The following is a 19364-nucleotide window of genomic DNA, read 5'->3' as shown; positions in this document are numbered from 1 at the left end:
GAGTTTTCAATGTTGTGAGTTTTCAGTTTTTTGGGGTTTTCGATGTTATGGTCTCAGTGTTTCGAGTTTCGATGTTATGAGAATTCGATGTTTTGAAGCAGAACTAGATGTGGATAGTAAGATGCAAGCAGTTAAAACATTTTTTGTCTCTTTTTGCCTTATTTACAGGTTAGGCATATTTTTGTCAACCAGAGAAATTGTGGATAGCAATTAATAAAGAGGTGAAGGACTTTATCTGGGAGGGGAAGATGGCAAGGGTCAAGTGGGATAAGCTGATTCTTCCAGGAGACCAGGGAGGATTGGGATTACCCAGTTTGAAGGGGTATTTCAGAGCTACACAGTTAAGACTCCTGTACATAGCACAAGCAGAAAACTATAAGTCAAAGTGGAAACTGATGATGATGAAATGGAGGAAGCTCAAGAAACAAGGAGGGACTGGGATTTTGGATGCAGGCCTTTAAGGAGAATAACAATAATCATGCAGAATATTATATCCATAAAGTAGCAGAAAGTATTCTAAGAACTAAACCAACACAGGAATGGAGAAATGAGATTCTGCCGATAGGGATGACTGCAATTAAGGATATGGACTATAGGCAAGAAGGGGCTGGAATATATTGGAGAAAACTGGCAAAGGAACCAATGTATTGGGAGCAAGTAACGAGAGAGGGAAAGTTGATAGAATGGGAAGACGCCAATAATTATTTGGACTGCAGGTTAGAGATTGCCTTCTCTATCAGCGATTGATGTCAGAGTACAGGCAAAGAGAAAGAATTAGAGAGGACCTAAACGAAAGACTGGCACTGGTAGAGTTTTTAAAAGAATCTAGAACAGAAGCTGACATTAAAAAAGTAATAATTAATAGAGCATATAAAATATTACATGATAACTATATTGGGAAGAGAGATTTGAAAAGCAATTCACTAAGAAACAATAGGAGGATATATGTATGTCTCCGAAATATTCAACAAAATCTAGAAGATTTAGGATTTTTGCCTGGAAATGTTTGCATAGATATTTTATACCCCAAGTAGACTCCAGAGAATTTTTCCTCGGGCAGACAGTAAATGTTGGAGGTGTGAAGGGGAAGAAGTAATTAGGAACATATTTACTGGGAGTGTGTTGAGTTGGTGGACTTTAAGGATTCCCTGCAGGATGCACTGTCGGAGATGCTGGATGGGCAGATTGGTCTGACAAGGGAGATGATTTTTATGAGCTATGATACAGAATCAGAATTGCTTAGACATGGTAAAAGCCTTGCTGTGTCTAGTAATGGTGGCTGCCAAAAAACAATTGCTAGAAAATGGAAATCAAAATGTAAACCAGCTACACTGGAAGTAGCTGTGTATAGTAACAGAGATAAAACAACTGGAATTAAGATATTTAGAAAAGGGTAAACTACACAGGAAAAAATGGAAATTGTGGTAACAGTCTATACAAGGGAGGAATGAGGTTTAAAAGGTGGCAGGACTTAAATGAGCTCTGTAATGTTTGAGTGAGAAAGATTGGGTAGATTATAAGTGATGTATAATGGATGCAACTGGGAGTGTGTCAGTATGGTTTGTGATGTAAAATGCTTGCAACTAGGATTGTGTTGGTGTGATTTGTTTTATTTATGTAAATGTATGATTGTCTGTTTAGTAAGTGATGGTGTACTAAAGATTTTTCTTACTTAAACAATAAGGCATGAATTGAATAATTTATATAATGTTGCTTAGGTTATATGATATATAGCAGTATATGTGAAGTATAATATTTGTTATGTTACTATAGTTTGATTGATTTTATATGAATGTAAATTTGGCTATAGCACAAGTAATAATTCATTAAAGTTTAAAAAAAAAAAATAAGATGGAAGAGGATGCCAATCCTTAAGTAAAGATTATAAATGTACAAGAGATTTAGAAATTAGTGAAGCTGACACTGTCAGGAAAGAAGGATGCGGTATGTTAACTATGGACCAGTGATTGGTATATTATTTTAGTTAAAACTTATTCACTACTTTAGGATACATTTTAGGAAAATGGAAGACCAAGGTTGAGTAGTAGTCTGCTCGAGAGGGTGCTGTGTGATTAATTCCTATGTAAAAGAAAGCTGGATATCACTCATTCATATGTTTGGGGAAGGAAGGGTCAGATACAATGCTCATATGATTATTGTTGTATTTGTCTCCAGTGATCTCTTTCCTTTCCTTTCATTGGGAGAAATAAAGTCTACAGGTTCACACAATTAATTATGAGAAGGCTGAACAGTATGCACTTGGCAATATATACAAGGATTCTTTCATTTATCTGCAAAGTCACTAGTTTTTTATGACCAGCTGCTTTTACCTGGAGACTGGAAGTCTGCAGGTTTCAGCAATTAATCATAAGAGGTCTGTGCACTGTCTGCTGAATTGCATGTGAAAGGTACTGTCATTAATATTTAAAGGTCTGTTGGAAAGCAGTTCAGGGGAAAAACAAAATGAAGTTTGAAACTGTGAGAAGTGAAAAAATTATACAAGTAGTTGCTTTCCCAGCAGCCTCACTACTTTAATGCATTTAAAAGCTAATGCTTATTTAAAACATGCAAACTGTTTTTCACATCTGGGAGTGAGATACAGATAAGGAAAGAACATATAGCAATTAGTGTATGTGGAAATGCAGTCTGTAACATTCTCTGTAGCATGAGAAACCTTAGTTTTAGAATAAGTAATGCATATGGATATGGCTGACAGTTTGGGGCAGCTACTCTTATCTGGAGGGGTATTTTTTTAAAATGTGTGTAGTTTTCCTTGCTAGTTCTAAGTTAAAAGGGGGTAAGGTTTCTGAAAATCAGTTTAGTTTTGGTTTGAGTGTTTTCACTGAAGTAAAAAGTCTTGGAAAATGTCACATAGGTTCAAAAGGAGATGAGAGCAAACAACTACATAAGGAATCAACTTGCCAAATATTATTATGTGCATGCACATTCAAAACCATTGTCATGTACACTAGGTGGGAGTAATACCTTTCTTTTTATTTATTTATTTATTTATGGACATTTGATCATCAAGAAAGTCTAGGAAAGCTCCAAAATATTACAAAACATTTTAAGAACAATACTTTTACAGTCTTCAAAAGTAATATAGACACATCTAAAGTTTAAATAATTATACCTAATTAGACATAGTGGGACAACACTGGTTCAGTATAGATGGAACTTATATGACAATGACTTAATATTTAGAGAAATTTTGCCAAGTCTAGAGAAATTTAAAGATAAGTTAGTATAATATGGACAGGAATTGCAATATGAAGAGGGAGTAAAACAGGGTTATGGTGTATTTAGATAGAGAGGCGGGGAGATAAATTGATTGAAATGGGGATTAAGGAGGTGTAAGATATTAATATGTACTTATTCATATTTAGGGATATAGGTTACCCTGTAGTTGAGGAAGAACAGAGCCAGAATTTGGTTAAGATGACTTTCAGAAGGGAGGGTATTGGCCTGATGGATACAGGTAAGGTGTCCCAGGCCTTAGCAACATGGTATGAGTGAAGACCATGCCCAGCAGATTTGATAGGTTAGTGGACAGAAAGGAGTTTCAGGTCATTGACTCATATTGACCCAGCATGAACACCATTGTGTAAAATGGTTTTTAGTGCCAGCAAGCAGGTGGATGCTGGATAACTTTATAGGTGGCAATAAGTTGTGTGTATGTTAGTTGATATGGTAGTTCTAACCAAGTTGTGCTTTTTGGTGCTGTAAAGTGGTGCGTTCTGAAAGGGATTTTTTGCTGAAAATTTAGTCACTCTATTGTATCATTGTTCATAGTTTGCTTTTTCTGATTCCTGAAGGTTAGTAAGGGTGGGAACACCATAAAGTAATATGGATAGAAGGTAGCACGTATAGTTTTGGTTGTATTGGTGAGAATATTTTTGGTTATGTACAGCATTCCTAGTTTTTGCTGATTTTTAATGCAGTTTTGTATATGCAGGTTGAATTTAAGATCATCATCCCTAATAACTTGATATGAGAATTGACTTCAGTTGTATTATTAAGAGAGAGAAATTTAAATTTTGTTTTTGTGAGAGAGGGATTTGTAGGGAAAATTGTTTTTTTTTTTTTTGAGGGTGGTTGAGGGTAAGTTGTGAGTTACAAATCCATTTCCAGTAGCTGTTAAAGCTTCCTAAGTAATTTATTTTTTGGAGATGTGTCAGGTTGTCTCATGTGCATATTGAGTGTAGAATCTATACCTATATCTATTAGGGAGGACTGTTGTCTGGATGTGTGGTGGGTTTTGGTGAGAATGTTAGAGGAATGCACCAAAATAGAACCTTGTGGTCCACCAGTGGTGACTGAGAGGTATGGAGAGAGGGTGGAGTGACATTTACTGAGCGATACTTATTGGACAAATAGTTTTTGAACTATAGAGGGGTGGGCTGAGATAGACCTAGTGAGGACATTTGAAGTAGATGTTTGCTGAGACAAACTGTGTCTCAGGCTTAAGCAAGCCTAGAAATAAGGAGGGGACTAGTTTATGGTTATGTCTAGTTTTATGGACAGTATCTATAAAGGTTAGACGTCAGGTAAGATTTTACTGTGGGAGCTGGGACTGGAAGCCATGTTGTGTGGGGAATAGGAGTTCTTCCTGCAAGAAATGGTTTAGCAATTGTTTTTGAATACATTTTTCAACTATTTTGGAGAGGGGAGAAAAGACTGCTACAGGTCTAAAGTTAGTTATTTCTTTGGAATTTCCTCCTTTATTTAAAGGGATAATGTGTATTTTTTTCCAGAGTGAGGGAATGTGGGATTCCTGGATTGACCTATTTATAAGGATTGAGGCATGCTATTCACAGTTATTTTAAGGTACTCACTTGGAAGGTCATCAGCTGAAGTGGAGATGATTAGAGTTTGAGTTGTTTTATTTAGAATGTAGGCACATGGTTGAAGTTGTAAGTGGATGAGATGCTGTATGGCTGTTGGGCAAGGCTGGGATTAGAAGCTGAGGAATCCTTGGGCAGGAATGCTGTACTATCTATGAACTAAGAGTTGAGTTCTATTGCAATTTTAAGTGGTGAGTTATTGGCAGAGGGCTTAGGGTTGAATTTTTGGCTGGGATGTGCAATTTCTTTAATGGCTGACTAGAGTTTTTCAGGGTTGTGTTTACTATTGTTTTGAATGTTGTTACAGCATATTTTTTCTTCATTTATTTGCTTTTTAGTATGGTTGTAGAACATTCTGAAGTTTTTGAGATCTTGTGTATATTACATTCTTGCCATCCTTTCCACGCTTTTCCTCTATCCTGAATAAGCATTCTGCTCTTTTTGGATAGCCACATTGCATTATTTGTTTTTAGTATCTCCTTCTAGGGAGCCCAAAGATGTGTAGGAAATTTGTATTAAATTAATTTACATCATCATCTAAGACAAGGATTTTTAGGATGTTCCAGTTAACAGATGATAGGTTAATAATGAATATTTTTGGGTTAAACTTGGATAGGTTGTGTGTTATTTTATTAACATGTTTAAGTGGATGTGTGAGATGTCTGGTTGTAGAGAGTGGGAAATGGTCACTGAGAGAGTCTGACAATGTACCTGTGAATTTGCTCTGGTCCGATAGTAGGATCCAGTCTAATTAGGAATTTGATGTCTTCCAATAATATGTGGGGCTATTAATTAGTTGTGTGAAACTGTATATGTTCATTCTAGATGTAGGGAAATTAGATGTTATATCCAACCGATATTGATATCACCTAGTAGTATTTTTTCTTGTGGAATTGTTATGGATATCTAATCAAAGATATTTTCCAGTGTAGCTATATTGTCACCAATGGGGATATAAAGGACAGTATTTGTTTAAATTTATTTTCAGGAAATTAAGAAGCTTTGCTAAATTGAATTATGTATTGGTTTGTTGCACGGGAAATATGGAAGTTGGAAAATATTAAAGGTGTACTACCACCTTTCCTCTTTGTATGGTCATAATGGATGATTTTATAGCTAGGAGGAAGGTATAATTTCAGAGTTGTTTATGCTGGGTTTAAGGCAAGTTTCAGTTGTGGTGAAAATATCAGGCTTGTGTTAGGCAAAAAGTTCAGTAGTTTTATTACTTATGCTTCTAATATTTATGGCAACAAAAGTTAGATTACTGGGGTGAGTGGTTGACCATTGTGGGATTAGAGTAATGTGTAGAAAGGAATTGTGTTGATGTTGGTTGTGATAAATGGGGCCAGGATTGGGTTAAATGTCTCTTCCTAGGAGGATTTTAGTATTTTAGGGTATTATTGGGTCTTCTTTTTTGGGAATATTTTCCCTTAATTTTATTTTGTGTTGAGCTGAAAGGGAGTTAAATCAGTCTATATCTGGGGTAAACATGTGGGAGTCATTAAGCAGATTTGATGTAAAGTGTGGAGAATTTAATGAGGAAGTGTGGATAGGTAGCTGGGACAAAGTAGGAGAGATGTTGATCTATTATTGAATCCCACCCTCAGATCAGTTATTGTAGAAAGAAATCAGTTTATAGCCAATACTGAGCAGTTAACAAGGAGACACAAAGCAGAACAGGTTTTCTTTCATTTACTGGATGCAGAAGCAAGGAAGCTAGGGAGACTAACTGGCCTATACAATGACATCTTTTGGTCAAGAGAAAAGGCAGTAGCTAACTTAGCGAGTGGACCTTAGAGTGCAAGTACTGCTCTTTGGGGGAAGTGTAACTGACATTACTCAGGACAGGGCAGGTATGTATTTGACAAGTAAAAGTTAAAACACAGCAAGGCTCTTCATGTTAAACTTGCTTACATTGCACAGTGACAATATTCTCAGTGAAAACTTTCAAGATTTGGTCTGTGAGGCAGAGCTCCTGCAGTGTCTGTCGTAATGGCTTCTCTGTTATGTTATCATGGAGTTTAAATGGCCTTACAGGTATAGGCAAAAAGCATTAAATAGAAGAGTAGGGTGCAAATAGCAATATTGCAGGAGACACGTTTGGATAGAAATGAGTATGTGAATTTGATAAAGAAAGGATTTCAGTGTGGACTTTCAGCAGAATATCAGGGACAAAAAATGATTAATGATTCTGATTGCTAGCGAGGCTCCACTAGTAATAGAAGAAAAATGAATAATGCTAGATTTGTGGTAGTAAGGAATTATTGGTAGGGGAAGAGGATTATGCTGACATCTATTTATTTAACTACTGTATGGAGCATAAAAGAGTTTGGGGAGAAATAGCTTTCAGCAGTGAATATTTATGCTTAGGTACTGGAACCCGATTTGCAATAGTGAGGATGTACCAGAGGGACCTGGAAGAGAAATTATAACTAAAGTGGGTAGGTAAATGTATTAAGTGCAAAAAAAGGAAGGCATGAACATTTAAGTTTGTCTGCTTAAAGGTGTACTTTGCCAGGCATCTTTTGGTCCCTGTGATCATTTGCCTTGCATGTTCCTGTTACTAAATTCATGAAATTGTTTGGTATGGAAGATGTGAATTCAGTAGCAGGAACTCAGAACAAATTTACATACTATTCCCCAAGGTACAAGAAATGGGCTAAACTGGATAAAAATTACATCTCACAGGAGCATGTGTGTTAAATTGAAGGCTTTGATACATATTCAGTAGTTATTCAGATCGTGCAACAATAAAAATAAGATAAATATGAAAGATTATGAAGTAAAATGCAACACTGTCACTTCTCCACTTATCTGTTTAAGGTAGTGGAATTTGCAGAATGGATAGTTATAATAATTTGAGAGTTATCAGGAAAGACAGAAGTTAATCCAGAAGAGATAGACTGAGATAAAATGAAAATGGAGTTTAAAAGCATGGTAGTAATAAGACAGAGGTTTGGAGAAAAGTAGTAGAACATATTTAGATGGATTTGTGAAGGTTAAATTATTGCAGAATATTGGGAGTCTAACAGAACAAGAAAAAGAGCAATTGCAAAGTGCTAAGGGGAAAAATGGGGTGTTTGGATAGTATGCACACATTTAAAAAGGTTACTATTAAGCAACTATTTTGATAACTCCAGAGCTCAAAAACTTTTATCACAACAACTTAGGCAGCAGAAAAGTTTGTTATAGAGCTAATAACAAGAACATAACCAGAGATCCTGTAGAGGTATTAGAGATAGTTTGGTAATTTTCTGAAAAATTGTAAAGCAGAGGAATGTGGAAGTCAAAAAGGGCACAGATGGGTGTGTGTGTGTGTGTGTGTGTGTGTGTGTGTGTGTGTGTGTGTGTGTGTGTGTGTGTGTGTGTGTGTGTGTGTGTGTGTGTGTGTGTGTGTGTGTAAATATAAAAAACTTAATTATGTGAAAGTTAGAGACAGATAAGGCTCAACAATTAATAGCCAAGGTAGAAAGAGAAGAGATGGGATTAATATGGTGATGTATAATCAATCAACAGGGAATTCTTCTGGAACAGATGATATTGCTGTGGTAGTTTGGAAACTGAAAGGAAAGAAATGATAAAGATCTGGAAGGTTTTGTTTAACACTATATTAAAAGGGGTGGGGTGAGTACTAGCAAACTGGAGAAAAGCTGTAGTTACTATATTACCAAAAGAAGGTAATCCCAACTTCATATAGACCCATTTCTATTTTAAACTGAGTGTTCATCTGTACTAGCTAGGGTGTTGCCAACATAGATATGGATCAGTGTGGTTTTGTGGGGGAAAGCCAAACTTTAACAACATTAATAGAACTATGATGATCCAAAGGGAAGCAGAGTGTAATAAATGTCACTATTGTTGGTGGGTCTTGATGCAAAGAAAGCATTTGATAGTCATGTGGGATTTTATGAGCAAATCAGTGACAGCATTTGCATTCATTGACATAATGATAAGGTTTATTAGGAGGATATATGAAGGGGTGGACGCAAGAATTTAGGTGGGAAGGTTTTTCTCTCTTACAAGCTGTGTTTGAAAAGAGGAACAAGGCTAGGATGTCCTCTTTCATCTATGTTGTTTGCTTTATATTTTAGCAAAGAAAATAAAGGCTGCACTGATTCAAGGATATAACTGGTATGGTAATCAAGAAAAGTTAGCTTTATTGACATATGATATTGTGCAATTGATAAATCCAGAAAAGGATGTTTCAATGCTGTGGAACATTCTGAGACAGTTTTGGATCTTTTCTGAATATAAAATGAATGAAGATAAAGGAAACATCATAGCAGTTAATTATGTACCCACACATGAATCAGTTCGGCAATATCCATATTTATGGAGACATGGTAAGATGAAGTATTTGGGTATATGGATTAAAAAGTATTGTATTTTGACTGCTAAGGATGTGTGGGAAGAGGCTAAATGAAAGGTGGTGCAAAAATTGAAAAATTGGAAGCTCTTGATTATTGATGTGGATAGTAAGATACAAGCTGAGAAAATGTTTATAGGTAGTTTAATTTTATACACAGCTCAGTCACATTTTTTTTCAACCAGAGAAGTTGTTAACAATAATTAATAAAGAGTTGAAGAAATTTGTTTGGGTGTAGAAGAGGGCAAGATATAAGTGGGATAAGCTGATTATCCCTACAGAACAAGGTGGTTTATGATTACCTGAACTGAAAAGATATTAGAGCTACACTATTAAGGCTCATAAATATAATGCAAGCAGAAGGTTATAAGTCAAAGTGGAAAATGATGATGGGGGGAGGGTTGAGTAAAGAGAGAGAAAGTAGACTTTTGGTTGCCGTTTCTGAAAGAGAATAGTGGCATTCATACTGAACATTACATTCATAAAGTGGCAGGGAGTATTCTAAGATCTTACTAAGACAACATGGGAATGGAGAAAGGAGATTTTACCAATAGGGATGATTTCAAGTTGAGGTATAGTCTCCGAAAAACAAAAAAGAAAAAAAAAAAACATTATTTGGTAGATGTTAAACTTAAAAACAAAAACACAGAACTGAAGGACAAGACTGCACAATATTAAGTGTACCTAACTTTAATAACTCTACTTTTTGTCAATACAGGCTATCAGAATTACAAAACCAACATTCTCCTCAGTACTTAAATACAAAATGTCCAGTCACAATACATTCTCAATTATTCAATTAGTTATACTAATAAAAACACTTTAAAGGACCATGTAAAAGACATTAACATGAGTAGAAAATACACGTAAAAAATATACACAGGAAAACATTTGGAAACTTGCATCATAATTAATCCCTAAGCTTCAGCCTCCTATCTTTCAAGAAACACTCAGTATTTATAGTTGTATTTAGGCCAGGGTATTGGCTTTTAACATTATTTGCCATACAGTTACCCTTTCACCAGTATGTTTTTTAAAAGTTGGGGTATAGATAGTAGGCAAGAGAGGATGGAAATAACTGGAGAAAATTAACAAAAGAGTCAGAGCTTTGAGAGCAAATAACTAGAGAGGGAAAGGTAACAGAGTGGGATAAGCCCAAGTAGAAGTTTGAACTGTAGGGTAGAGACTTCTTCCTTACCAGGGATTGTTGACAGTGTATAGGCAAGAGATTAATAAATGAAAGACCAACACAGGTAAAGTTTCTAGTTGAATCTAGAACAGTAGTTGTAGTTAAATGGAAATAATAAGTAGGTCATATGAAATATTGCAAGAGAATCAGAAGAGGTTAGAAAAGATTGGGATGCAAGAGTAGAACAGCAGTATAAAAAAGGAACTGTGAGAGGACATTTGTACAGTAAACAACAAAGTTTAATATTCTGATGTGGAAGTATTTACACGGCTATTTTTATACACCAAGCATACTACAGAAAATGTTTTTTCTTCAAGTCTGTAGCTAATTCTGGATGTGTGATGGGGAACGAGGTAATTGGGGACAGTTTTATTAGAGATGTTGGGGGAGCAAATGGTTGCAAAGCCTCTTTTGTCCTGGAAGGTAGGCTATGAATTGCCCTAGCACAGTAAAGCTTTACTAAGTTTAATGCTTTTGGCTGCATAAAAGTAGTTACTAGAAAGGAAAATCGAAATATAAACCGGCTGTAACTGAAGTACTGCATGTTGTAAAGAAGATAAAAGAACTGAAGAGTGAGATCTTTAGAAAAGGGAAGGAGCAAATTGTATAGAAATTAGTAGAATTTGTGGGAACAATATATGCAAAATAATAATCACGAAGAAGAGTGAAATTTAAGAGAAGGCACAAATTAATTTATGTAATGTTGGTGTGAATAAAAATTGTTAAAAAACGTGTGTGTACTGCATGAAAATAAAGGAAATGCTGTAGTTTATTTACTTTTCTGTTACTGTATATGTACTTACATCACTTTTAAAAAATACCTCGGTATTCAATACTGCCTATACTAAGTGTACACCATTCTGAGTAAACAGACAACACAGGCATAACTCACACCTTCTTCATAGGTTCATACTAGGCTATCTGCCCTAGGGCATTTGTAAGCCTAGCCAGAGTGTGTTTGGCTTTTGCCACCCATTTAAATGAATTTTACTATGCCCTTTTTCGGGGTTTAGTTTACTGTGCCTCTGTCTAACAGTGACACAGAAGTGATACCCGGTGTAATCCTACAATCTCCCATCCACTCATCAAGATTCCTCTTGAAGAGAATCCGTGAGGGACTCTGCCTAACTTGGACTGGGATTTTATTCCAGAGTGAGGGGAGCCTCTGGGTTATGAATCTGTCCCTCCAGCATGTCCTATTTATTTCTGTGCTGAGGTTCAAGTCCCTCGAGCGCATAGCTCGATGGGATTTGGATTTTCTGAGGTGCAGCTTGTCCATTAATTCCGGGTTGGACATGGCTTTATACGTCAGGCACAGATCGCCTCTAAGCAGGTGGTATGCAACCGAGTAGAGCTGGAGTTTCTTTAACCGGGCAGCATATGGCATCTGTTTGAGCCCTTTGATCCTCTTGGTGAGGTACTTTTGGGGTCTTTCCAGTTGCTGCAGGTGTCTGGTAAGGTACATCACAAAAGGGGCATTGTACTCAATTATGGGCCTGATGAGGGATAAGTAAAGAGGCACAATGACCTCCCTTGATCTAGATGTGAATCCCTTCATGATTAGGTGGGCTATATAGAATGTTTTTCTAACCACTTTGGCCACGTGGTTGTCAAATGAGAGATTGCTATCAACTTGGGTTCCCAGGTCCCTAATTACTTCTTTCGTACTTAATGGATTACCACCTATGTGGTAATTTGTGGGCACTTTGTTTTTGCCAAAGGGGATGACTATACACCTTTTGGCATTTAGCTTGAGGTCATGGCTCTGGCACCAGTTGTCTGTTTCTATGAGACCCTTTTGGAGGATGCTTGTGTCAGCTGGAGAGTTGATTATGGTGCCCAGTTTGCAGTCATCTGCGAACTTGGTCAGCCACAGTCCTTCCGTGTTGGCCTGTACCTCCGAGAAATATATACCGAACAAGAGAGGTCCCAGGACTGAGCCTTGTGGGACGCCACTTGTAACTGGTTTGGAGTCTGACATGGCTCCAGCAATTCTAACCATGTGGGTTCTGTCCTTGAGCCAGTTTGCAACCCATCTAGTGACATAGGGGTTTATATTTAAGCTGGATAGCTTATCTATGATGCCCGAGTGGGGTATTGTATCGAAGGCTTTTGCGAGGTCCAGGTAGGCTGTGTGGACCACCTTCCCCTCGTCAATGGCCTTGGTGACTGTTTCAAAGAAATCGACCAGGTTTAAGAGGCAGGATCTGCCCTTAACAAAGCCGAACTGGGTAGGATCCAGTGTCTGTAGGTCCCCAATATCTTTATTTATGAGTTCCATGATGATCCTTCCTCTTAATTTTAGTTTTTCTAGTGATATTCTTGTAGGCTTAAATATTGACAGAGATTCATAAAAATTACCGCAAAGTGTAGATTGTATGTACGCTTAGTGTAATCTTTCTGAGTGACTAGAAAGCACAAAAAATGTGGTAGGAATGTTCTTGAATACAGATTGTTTACACTTAGTGTAGGCTTTACTGAATCTGGCCCATCTTGTTTAATAAAGAATTTAAAAAATAACAAAGCTGGATTTAGCAGAATTTGTTTCAGGATAACATGACTTTTTTGTTAAATATTCCTGGGATTTGTGTACATCTTGATTGGTGTCTTTCTAGTCACCACAAGCTCTGTTACTGTCATAAATCTGAGCTTTTAGTGGAGGTGAATGAATGACATTTATTACATTTAAGCCTTCTGAAGTTTTCTAGACATCACGTTTCTGTGTGATTGACACAAAGCCCTTATACGTTTTTATTTATGAAGATAACTGTTTAAAACAATGCATGTCCTCTGATCTTTCTGTTATACACATTTCATAATCTCCAACAATTAAATATCCTTTCAACGTTACTGTGTGGAGGTTCAGAAATCTAGTTCAAATGTTTTAGTCCTCAGAACTAATTTGGTTCAGTGGCTTACTTTGACAAATTTGTCATCAAGTTTTATTGCATAGTCCTACTTAATTACTATAATTTTGTATATATACCTACTGTACAAAATCCCAACTTGTTAGCCCTTTTAACTGTACATTCAATGTTTTATCAAACTGGTATCATTATATTTCCCATAAACAAATAATAACTTTCAAGTAATGTATGGAACCATAGCTTCAGTAACTTTCCATTTCTAGCATCCCTTTTGTTGCTATTTTTTTTAGTACTGATAACAAACAGTGCAAGATACAATACTACAGAAATCATTTTGTCGTTAATCATGAGATGGAGACATTCAGCTGACATGAGTGTCCACCATAAGTTCTTCTGTTCAGAAAGAATAAGTCCGGAATAAATGAACAAATAAAGGATTTTTAAGTCGTTTTAAGAAGTCTGTAAACTCTCATATTTCATTTACACCTTACTGGTCTAGTTCTGAGTGCAGTTACAGTTTCTTTGTGAAGTCTGTCTAAGCAAAAAAAAAAAAAAACGGTTCGCTTATCACAGATTAATGGAAAATTAATTCTAGATACTTGCCAAATTACTTTATTTCATTTTATTTTGGATCAGAGCCAGTTCTAACTAAAAATGAAGAATCATGTATCAAAGGCACAATTAAGTTCGCTGTGTTTTAATTCTAAGTTAGCACTATTTTATGACTCACTATCATTAAAATGCTTTTCATACTAGCAATTTTTTTCAGTAAACTTGGATGCTTGCCTCTGTACCACTTAGCACTGGACAGGAAGGTTTCAGAAATTTTCTTTTGATAAAAACTGTGTATGTGTTTGTGAGTGTGTGTGTGTGTGTGTGTGTGTGTGTGTGTGTGTATATGTTTGTGTTTGTGTAAATGCATTTTTCTTAGCAGTTCCACATTTACTGTGTTTTACTAACATACTGCAGTTTCCCCAGTAAAAATAATCATGCCATATTCAGATGACACTTTCTGCTTTGTGAAACTGCTTGAATAGTACCATTGCAAGGCTAGTAAGGTAAACAGAGGTCACTGTTAACCACTTAATCTAATTATTGAACCACAATATCCTTTGTGTTAAACCACCTGTCAAGGGCATGCTTTGTACAGAAATACAGTCACAACATAATAAATGAGTCAATACCTTCTTAGTAAACATTTGGCTTCCTTCACAAAGGCATTGTCACTGTATTTGCAGCAGTGGTGCCAGTTTTCTGCTGATCAGATAGTCTAGTTATGAATTGTCACAGTTTTGTCTAGACTAGCCAATTGGTTGTGGTTGCAGCTAATTATTGTGACTGAAATGTATTAACATTCTGACAGTCTAAGAACTGAAAAGAAAGTTAGAGGAGGGGCATATTGCTGTTGAACACAAGTCATATAAAAATGTGACATTTAACACCCCCTTGAGTGGAATGGAAGAGCAGAGAACATGATAGTCCATTTAGAATTTGGACGGGGGTATTATTTTTTGTTACCATTTATAGTAACATTTCAGAGACAGAGCAGTCAGTTCATTGCAACTTTCATTTACACAAGAATGACTGCTTATAACTATCTTTAACCTTTCCATGGTTACAGGAGTAAGATACCACTGTATATTGTGTACTGTAATCGCATTCATGCTTCACAAAACAAATGTGTATATAAATGCCAGCTTAATGTAACCTGGCTCTCCTTATACTCAGTAGCCTACCTGCTTGTTATGAGGTGACCTATGTCTTGCTTTTTGAGCCATTGGAGATCAATTCTGTTTGACCTCCTATTGCTCTGCAATGCCAGTGGCTTCACTAATCACCCACACTAAGGACCTAAATCTACACCTTCAAATAAACAAGAGTTGCTAGAGGAATAAGTTCCTAACTGTACATATTCTCAGCCTAAAGAATACATTACCACTACAGGTCAAGCAAAATGCTAATTTGTCTACCTTTAAGGCAAGTTTGATGACAGGATGGTAGACGCAAATTCACAGCAGGAGGTGAGATACTGTTAAGTGTTCAAAGGATGGCAAGCACTTGTAAATGCATTTACTTACAGGTGTATGTGGTTCTGATCTCCATGATAGCTTGCCTTGCATTGTTCATATGTTCCTAAATGCAGAGTTGTTTTTCATATTTTGTTACTTAAGGGAGCAGCCGTCCTACAGTGATACTTTTTCAGGCATAGTACAGTGGGTATTCTAATTTCATCTGTTTAATTCTTTTCTCAGTTAGCACTGCATAGAAGTACTTAGACAGAAGATGCAGTTAGAAAGCGTATCTTTCATTTATTAAGATGTATAATAATCATGCCGATGACTTGTATAGGTACACCACTACATTTCTTGTCTTACTTGCTGCTGCAGGCTTCTGTGTGCGCGCCTGTGTATTTCTAAAGGTTTTGTACTTATTTATTTATTTTTTATACAGTGTTTGGTTGTTAGTCAGTTTCCCTAGTGACAGGAAGTTGTGTGTGCAGAAATGTTTGCAAAGTCTTTTTTTTTTCCAAGTTGTTGTTGGTGGTACTATAATTTCCCAAGAAAAATAAGAATGCTTTGGAACAGCACACAGGTAATTAATAATGCAGTCAGGACAAAAAGCGAAACTTTACTAGATGACACATGTCATGGAGAGTTGTCAGGCATTGAGCCAATTAGAGGCAATCTGGTCACTTCTTTGTTGCTATTGAGAATATTCCCATAGGTTGCTGGCTAGCATTTCAGGCCTGATCCTGCTTCCAACTCACACAGGCTGTTGTGTTATTTTTCTGGTACCAGGCAGCTCTTGTCATGCAGGACTTTGAGGCTGCAGTTTGGTTTCATATATGCGTTTGCAGTTTTGCTTTCTTAGTTTAAAGCATCTCCTTCTACAATTAACCTTTACTTTCTTATTCTGTAACCTTTTTTCATTGCTTTTTTTTCATCTGGTCCTTTTACAAGAATCTTTCGTTATCTGCTCAGTGAACTAAATCTAAGGAGATACAGTTTGCTATTAGTAATGTTATTTCAGCCATTGGGGAATTGTATGCAGTACCCCCCCCCCCCCCAATGTGGTTTTCTTCATTTACTGTTTTAAAGAGCTAAGGTGCAGAGACTTGATGACATTTGATTTGATATTAGAAACACAGATCCTTCCTGAGGCATTAAACCTGCTAAACTGGATTAATAACTTTCATACAGCAGTACCTATTAACTGAATACCTGGAATAAGTTATACTTTCTAGAAAGATCTTTCCATTTACAGCTCTATGTCACGATGACAAATGACACTGGTTCTGATTAGTAATTGAATTTGCCATGCAGGCTGAGCAAGCAGTTCAGAAAACACATAATTTGGCACCTTCAAGTGTTAGTATATTACTATTACTATTAGAGTGTGAGAGGTTTGGATAAGGTATGAACTCCTTTGGGCTTTCCAGTAACTGCATCTTCCTGCATGAGTTTTGCATCCTGGCATGTAACAGACAACATATGTTGTGATATGCCATGATGTTAGAAAGCTGAAAACTTAGATGTCATACTTAGAAAGCCTTATTTTTGAAATCTGAGGGTTCATGGGGGTTGTATCTAGTTCCAGACTTTACAAACAAGCCCAAGTTATTATCACCCACTGAAAATTATTAAAACTATAAACTGATTTTTAAATTCTTTGAAATATTTACAGTTGATTATAGCAAAATTACATTACAGGGAGCTAACATTTTGACTTGGTTTTCTGTTTCTTACATTGAATGTGGTCCTCATAAAATAAATAATGGATCGCTTAGAGAATCCTTAAACATTAAACTGGCACAAGTAACCAAGTCACTCTTTTTGAGTGATGTGCGTTTCTAGAGGTGGATCAGTAATGGCCCAGTTATTTGCTACTGGTACTTCTGAAACCCAGTCTTCCTGATGGTATACAGACAGTGAGTGTGAGCTTTGAACTAACACACACCCCCTGGTGTTTGCATGCAGTCATTGCATTCAGCAGATCCTGGAGGCTGTGCTACACTGCCATCAAATGGGCGTGGTCCACCGGGACCTGAAGGTAAGTAGTAACTGTGAAACAGACAATTTAATTTTAAGTTGCCGTATGCATGTACAGTATATAGATGTGAACAATGGCTATGATATCTCTGAATATGTTTAGTGTAAATGACTGTCATTAGACAGTAGTGCCTTGTATTAACCCCTCCCAGCAGTAGGTGGGTTTAAAGAGACATTTTAAACAAATTACAGTCTCTTTTTCTTTTGCTCATTTTTTAACTGTCATATCCATTTCTACTATTTGGCAGTATGCATTTTAAACAGAGAAAAGTAATGAAAACAATGTGCATTTTTGTAGCTGTTTATAGGTTAAAGTATTGCCCGTATATTTTTTTCACTGCACAGTTTGAATTTTCACTGCATTTCTGTAATGTTTGTCACATTAAACAGCATGTAATATTGACAGATGCTAATAATATCAGTTAGTTGATTTAGTTTCTGTTGCAGGTTTGCTGGCTAAACCATTCCTGATTGTCTACAGATTTGGATTGAAGAATTGGTGAAATAACAAATACTCACTGGAAGCAAAAACTATTGCATGGTTTATGAGATAGATAAAACTGGGATATCAAGGGGCTAAATGTAAAGTAGTGAGTAAATTGTAGGAGGAACAGAAACATAACACAATTATTAGTTATTGCAGTTGTTTAAGAACAGATGGTTTCAGGAAGCTACAGCTTTAAATATTGTTGGAGAAGTTTCTGGAAAAGTGTACTCTATAGGTGGAGTTGTAGATTAAATGTTGCTAAAAATGTAAAGGTGTGATCAATGCAATTTCAAATTTCAGTCATGGGGATTAATACAGATTGAAGTCAGTCACGGAAGGGAAGTTTGGAACAGGTAAAGAAGAATACATGAACTTTCCCACATCTAGCCCATGCAGTCTTTTTTTTTCTTGGATAGTGTTTTACGGAGGTTGTCACAGAGAGAGAGAGAGAGAGAGAGGTTGTTGTTCTACCTGTTCTTGATGCCTGTGACACTGAGGTGGTTGTAAATGCATCATTTAAGTTGATTGAACCTCTCATACATTTTGTAAGTTGTGTCATATCAAGGTTATGACCAGCAATGGTTATTAATATCACTTCCTCAGAAAAAAAGATGAAACCTGCCATAGACCAATCACTGTCTCTTGCTTCCAAAAAGTCCTTCGGACACTCAGGCTTGAGCTTCAGTATTACTTGAACGGAAGTCAGCAACATTTAGGCATATGTTGTGTTCCTGCTGTTTGGGTCCATCTCTTTGTTTGTTAATATATGTGTGTGGGTGTGTATGTATATGTATATGTATGTATGTATGTATATATATATATGTATGTATATATATATATATATATATATATATATATATATATATATATATATATATATATATATATGTATATGGGTTACCGTTACTACATCGACAGCCCATTCCATTGAAACTGGACATGGCAGATCTTCGACAACTGAAGAGACAACGTTTCCCACACGGTAAGTCACCGTTTGGCCATCAACCTGAATTTTCCTTTACCCTCACAGTAGTGCATTCTCGGAGTTGAAATATTTATTAAGGGGGGAGTGGAGAGCAAAGCCCCCCACATTGTTGGCATTGTTTTGCTGGTGGTTTTTGATGGTTGATGGCCAAACGGTGACTTACCATGTGGGAAACGTCGGCTCTTCAGTTGTCGATGATCTGCCATGTCGGTGAAGTCGGTTTCGATGGAATGGGCTGTCGATGTAGTAACGGCAATCCATATATATATATACATATATATATACATATATATATACATATATAGACGTACACACACGCATTCATTTGTCCTTGATACCTTGACATAATATCATTGGAAGTGGGAATATGTAATAGGTATGACAGGATACGGTTTATTGAGGCTCTATGCGCAAGGCAGAAGTTGTATGATACCAAGAAGAGGGACAAAGCTTTGAGATGGTCTGCATAGCTTTACGATTTAGGCTCTTGATATTTTTTTTTAAGTGAAGACTCATTGTGATCATTCCAGTTGTGACAAGTGTTTGACGTATACATACCAAAAGGGGCATTATGTTC

General features: G+C 36.5%; 1 protein-coding gene across 21 annotated transcripts in view; it reads left to right on the top strand.

The window, feature by feature from the left end:
• The window catches only part of CAMK2D (calcium/calmodulin dependent protein kinase II delta), a 1797486-nt gene that overhangs the window by 1228762 nt on the left and 549360 nt on the right, over positions 1-19364 (top strand). For 11 of the 21 annotated variants that reach the window (XM_044061589.1, XM_044061587.1, XM_044061600.1 and 8 more), the window contains exon 6: positions 17244-17316. The exons of the other annotated variants lie outside the window; for them this stretch is intronic. In XM_044061589.1, coding sequence (XP_043917524.1) covers positions 17244-17316 — 73 coding nt within the window. The remainder of the gene's footprint in view (positions 1-17243; positions 17317-19364) is intronic. 21 annotated transcript variants of the gene reach the window in all.

The sequence above is a fragment of the Protopterus annectens genome, chromosome 2.part0 (assembly GCF_019279795.1).
Source record: "Protopterus annectens isolate FY-2018-M chromosome 2.part0, PAN1.0, whole genome shotgun sequence".
NCBI classification, from domain to species: domain Eukaryota; kingdom Metazoa; phylum Chordata; order Ceratodontiformes; family Protopteridae; genus Protopterus; species Protopterus annectens.
Note: the sequence above shows the minus strand (reverse complement) of the source record. Positions and strands in the feature narration are given on the sequence as shown.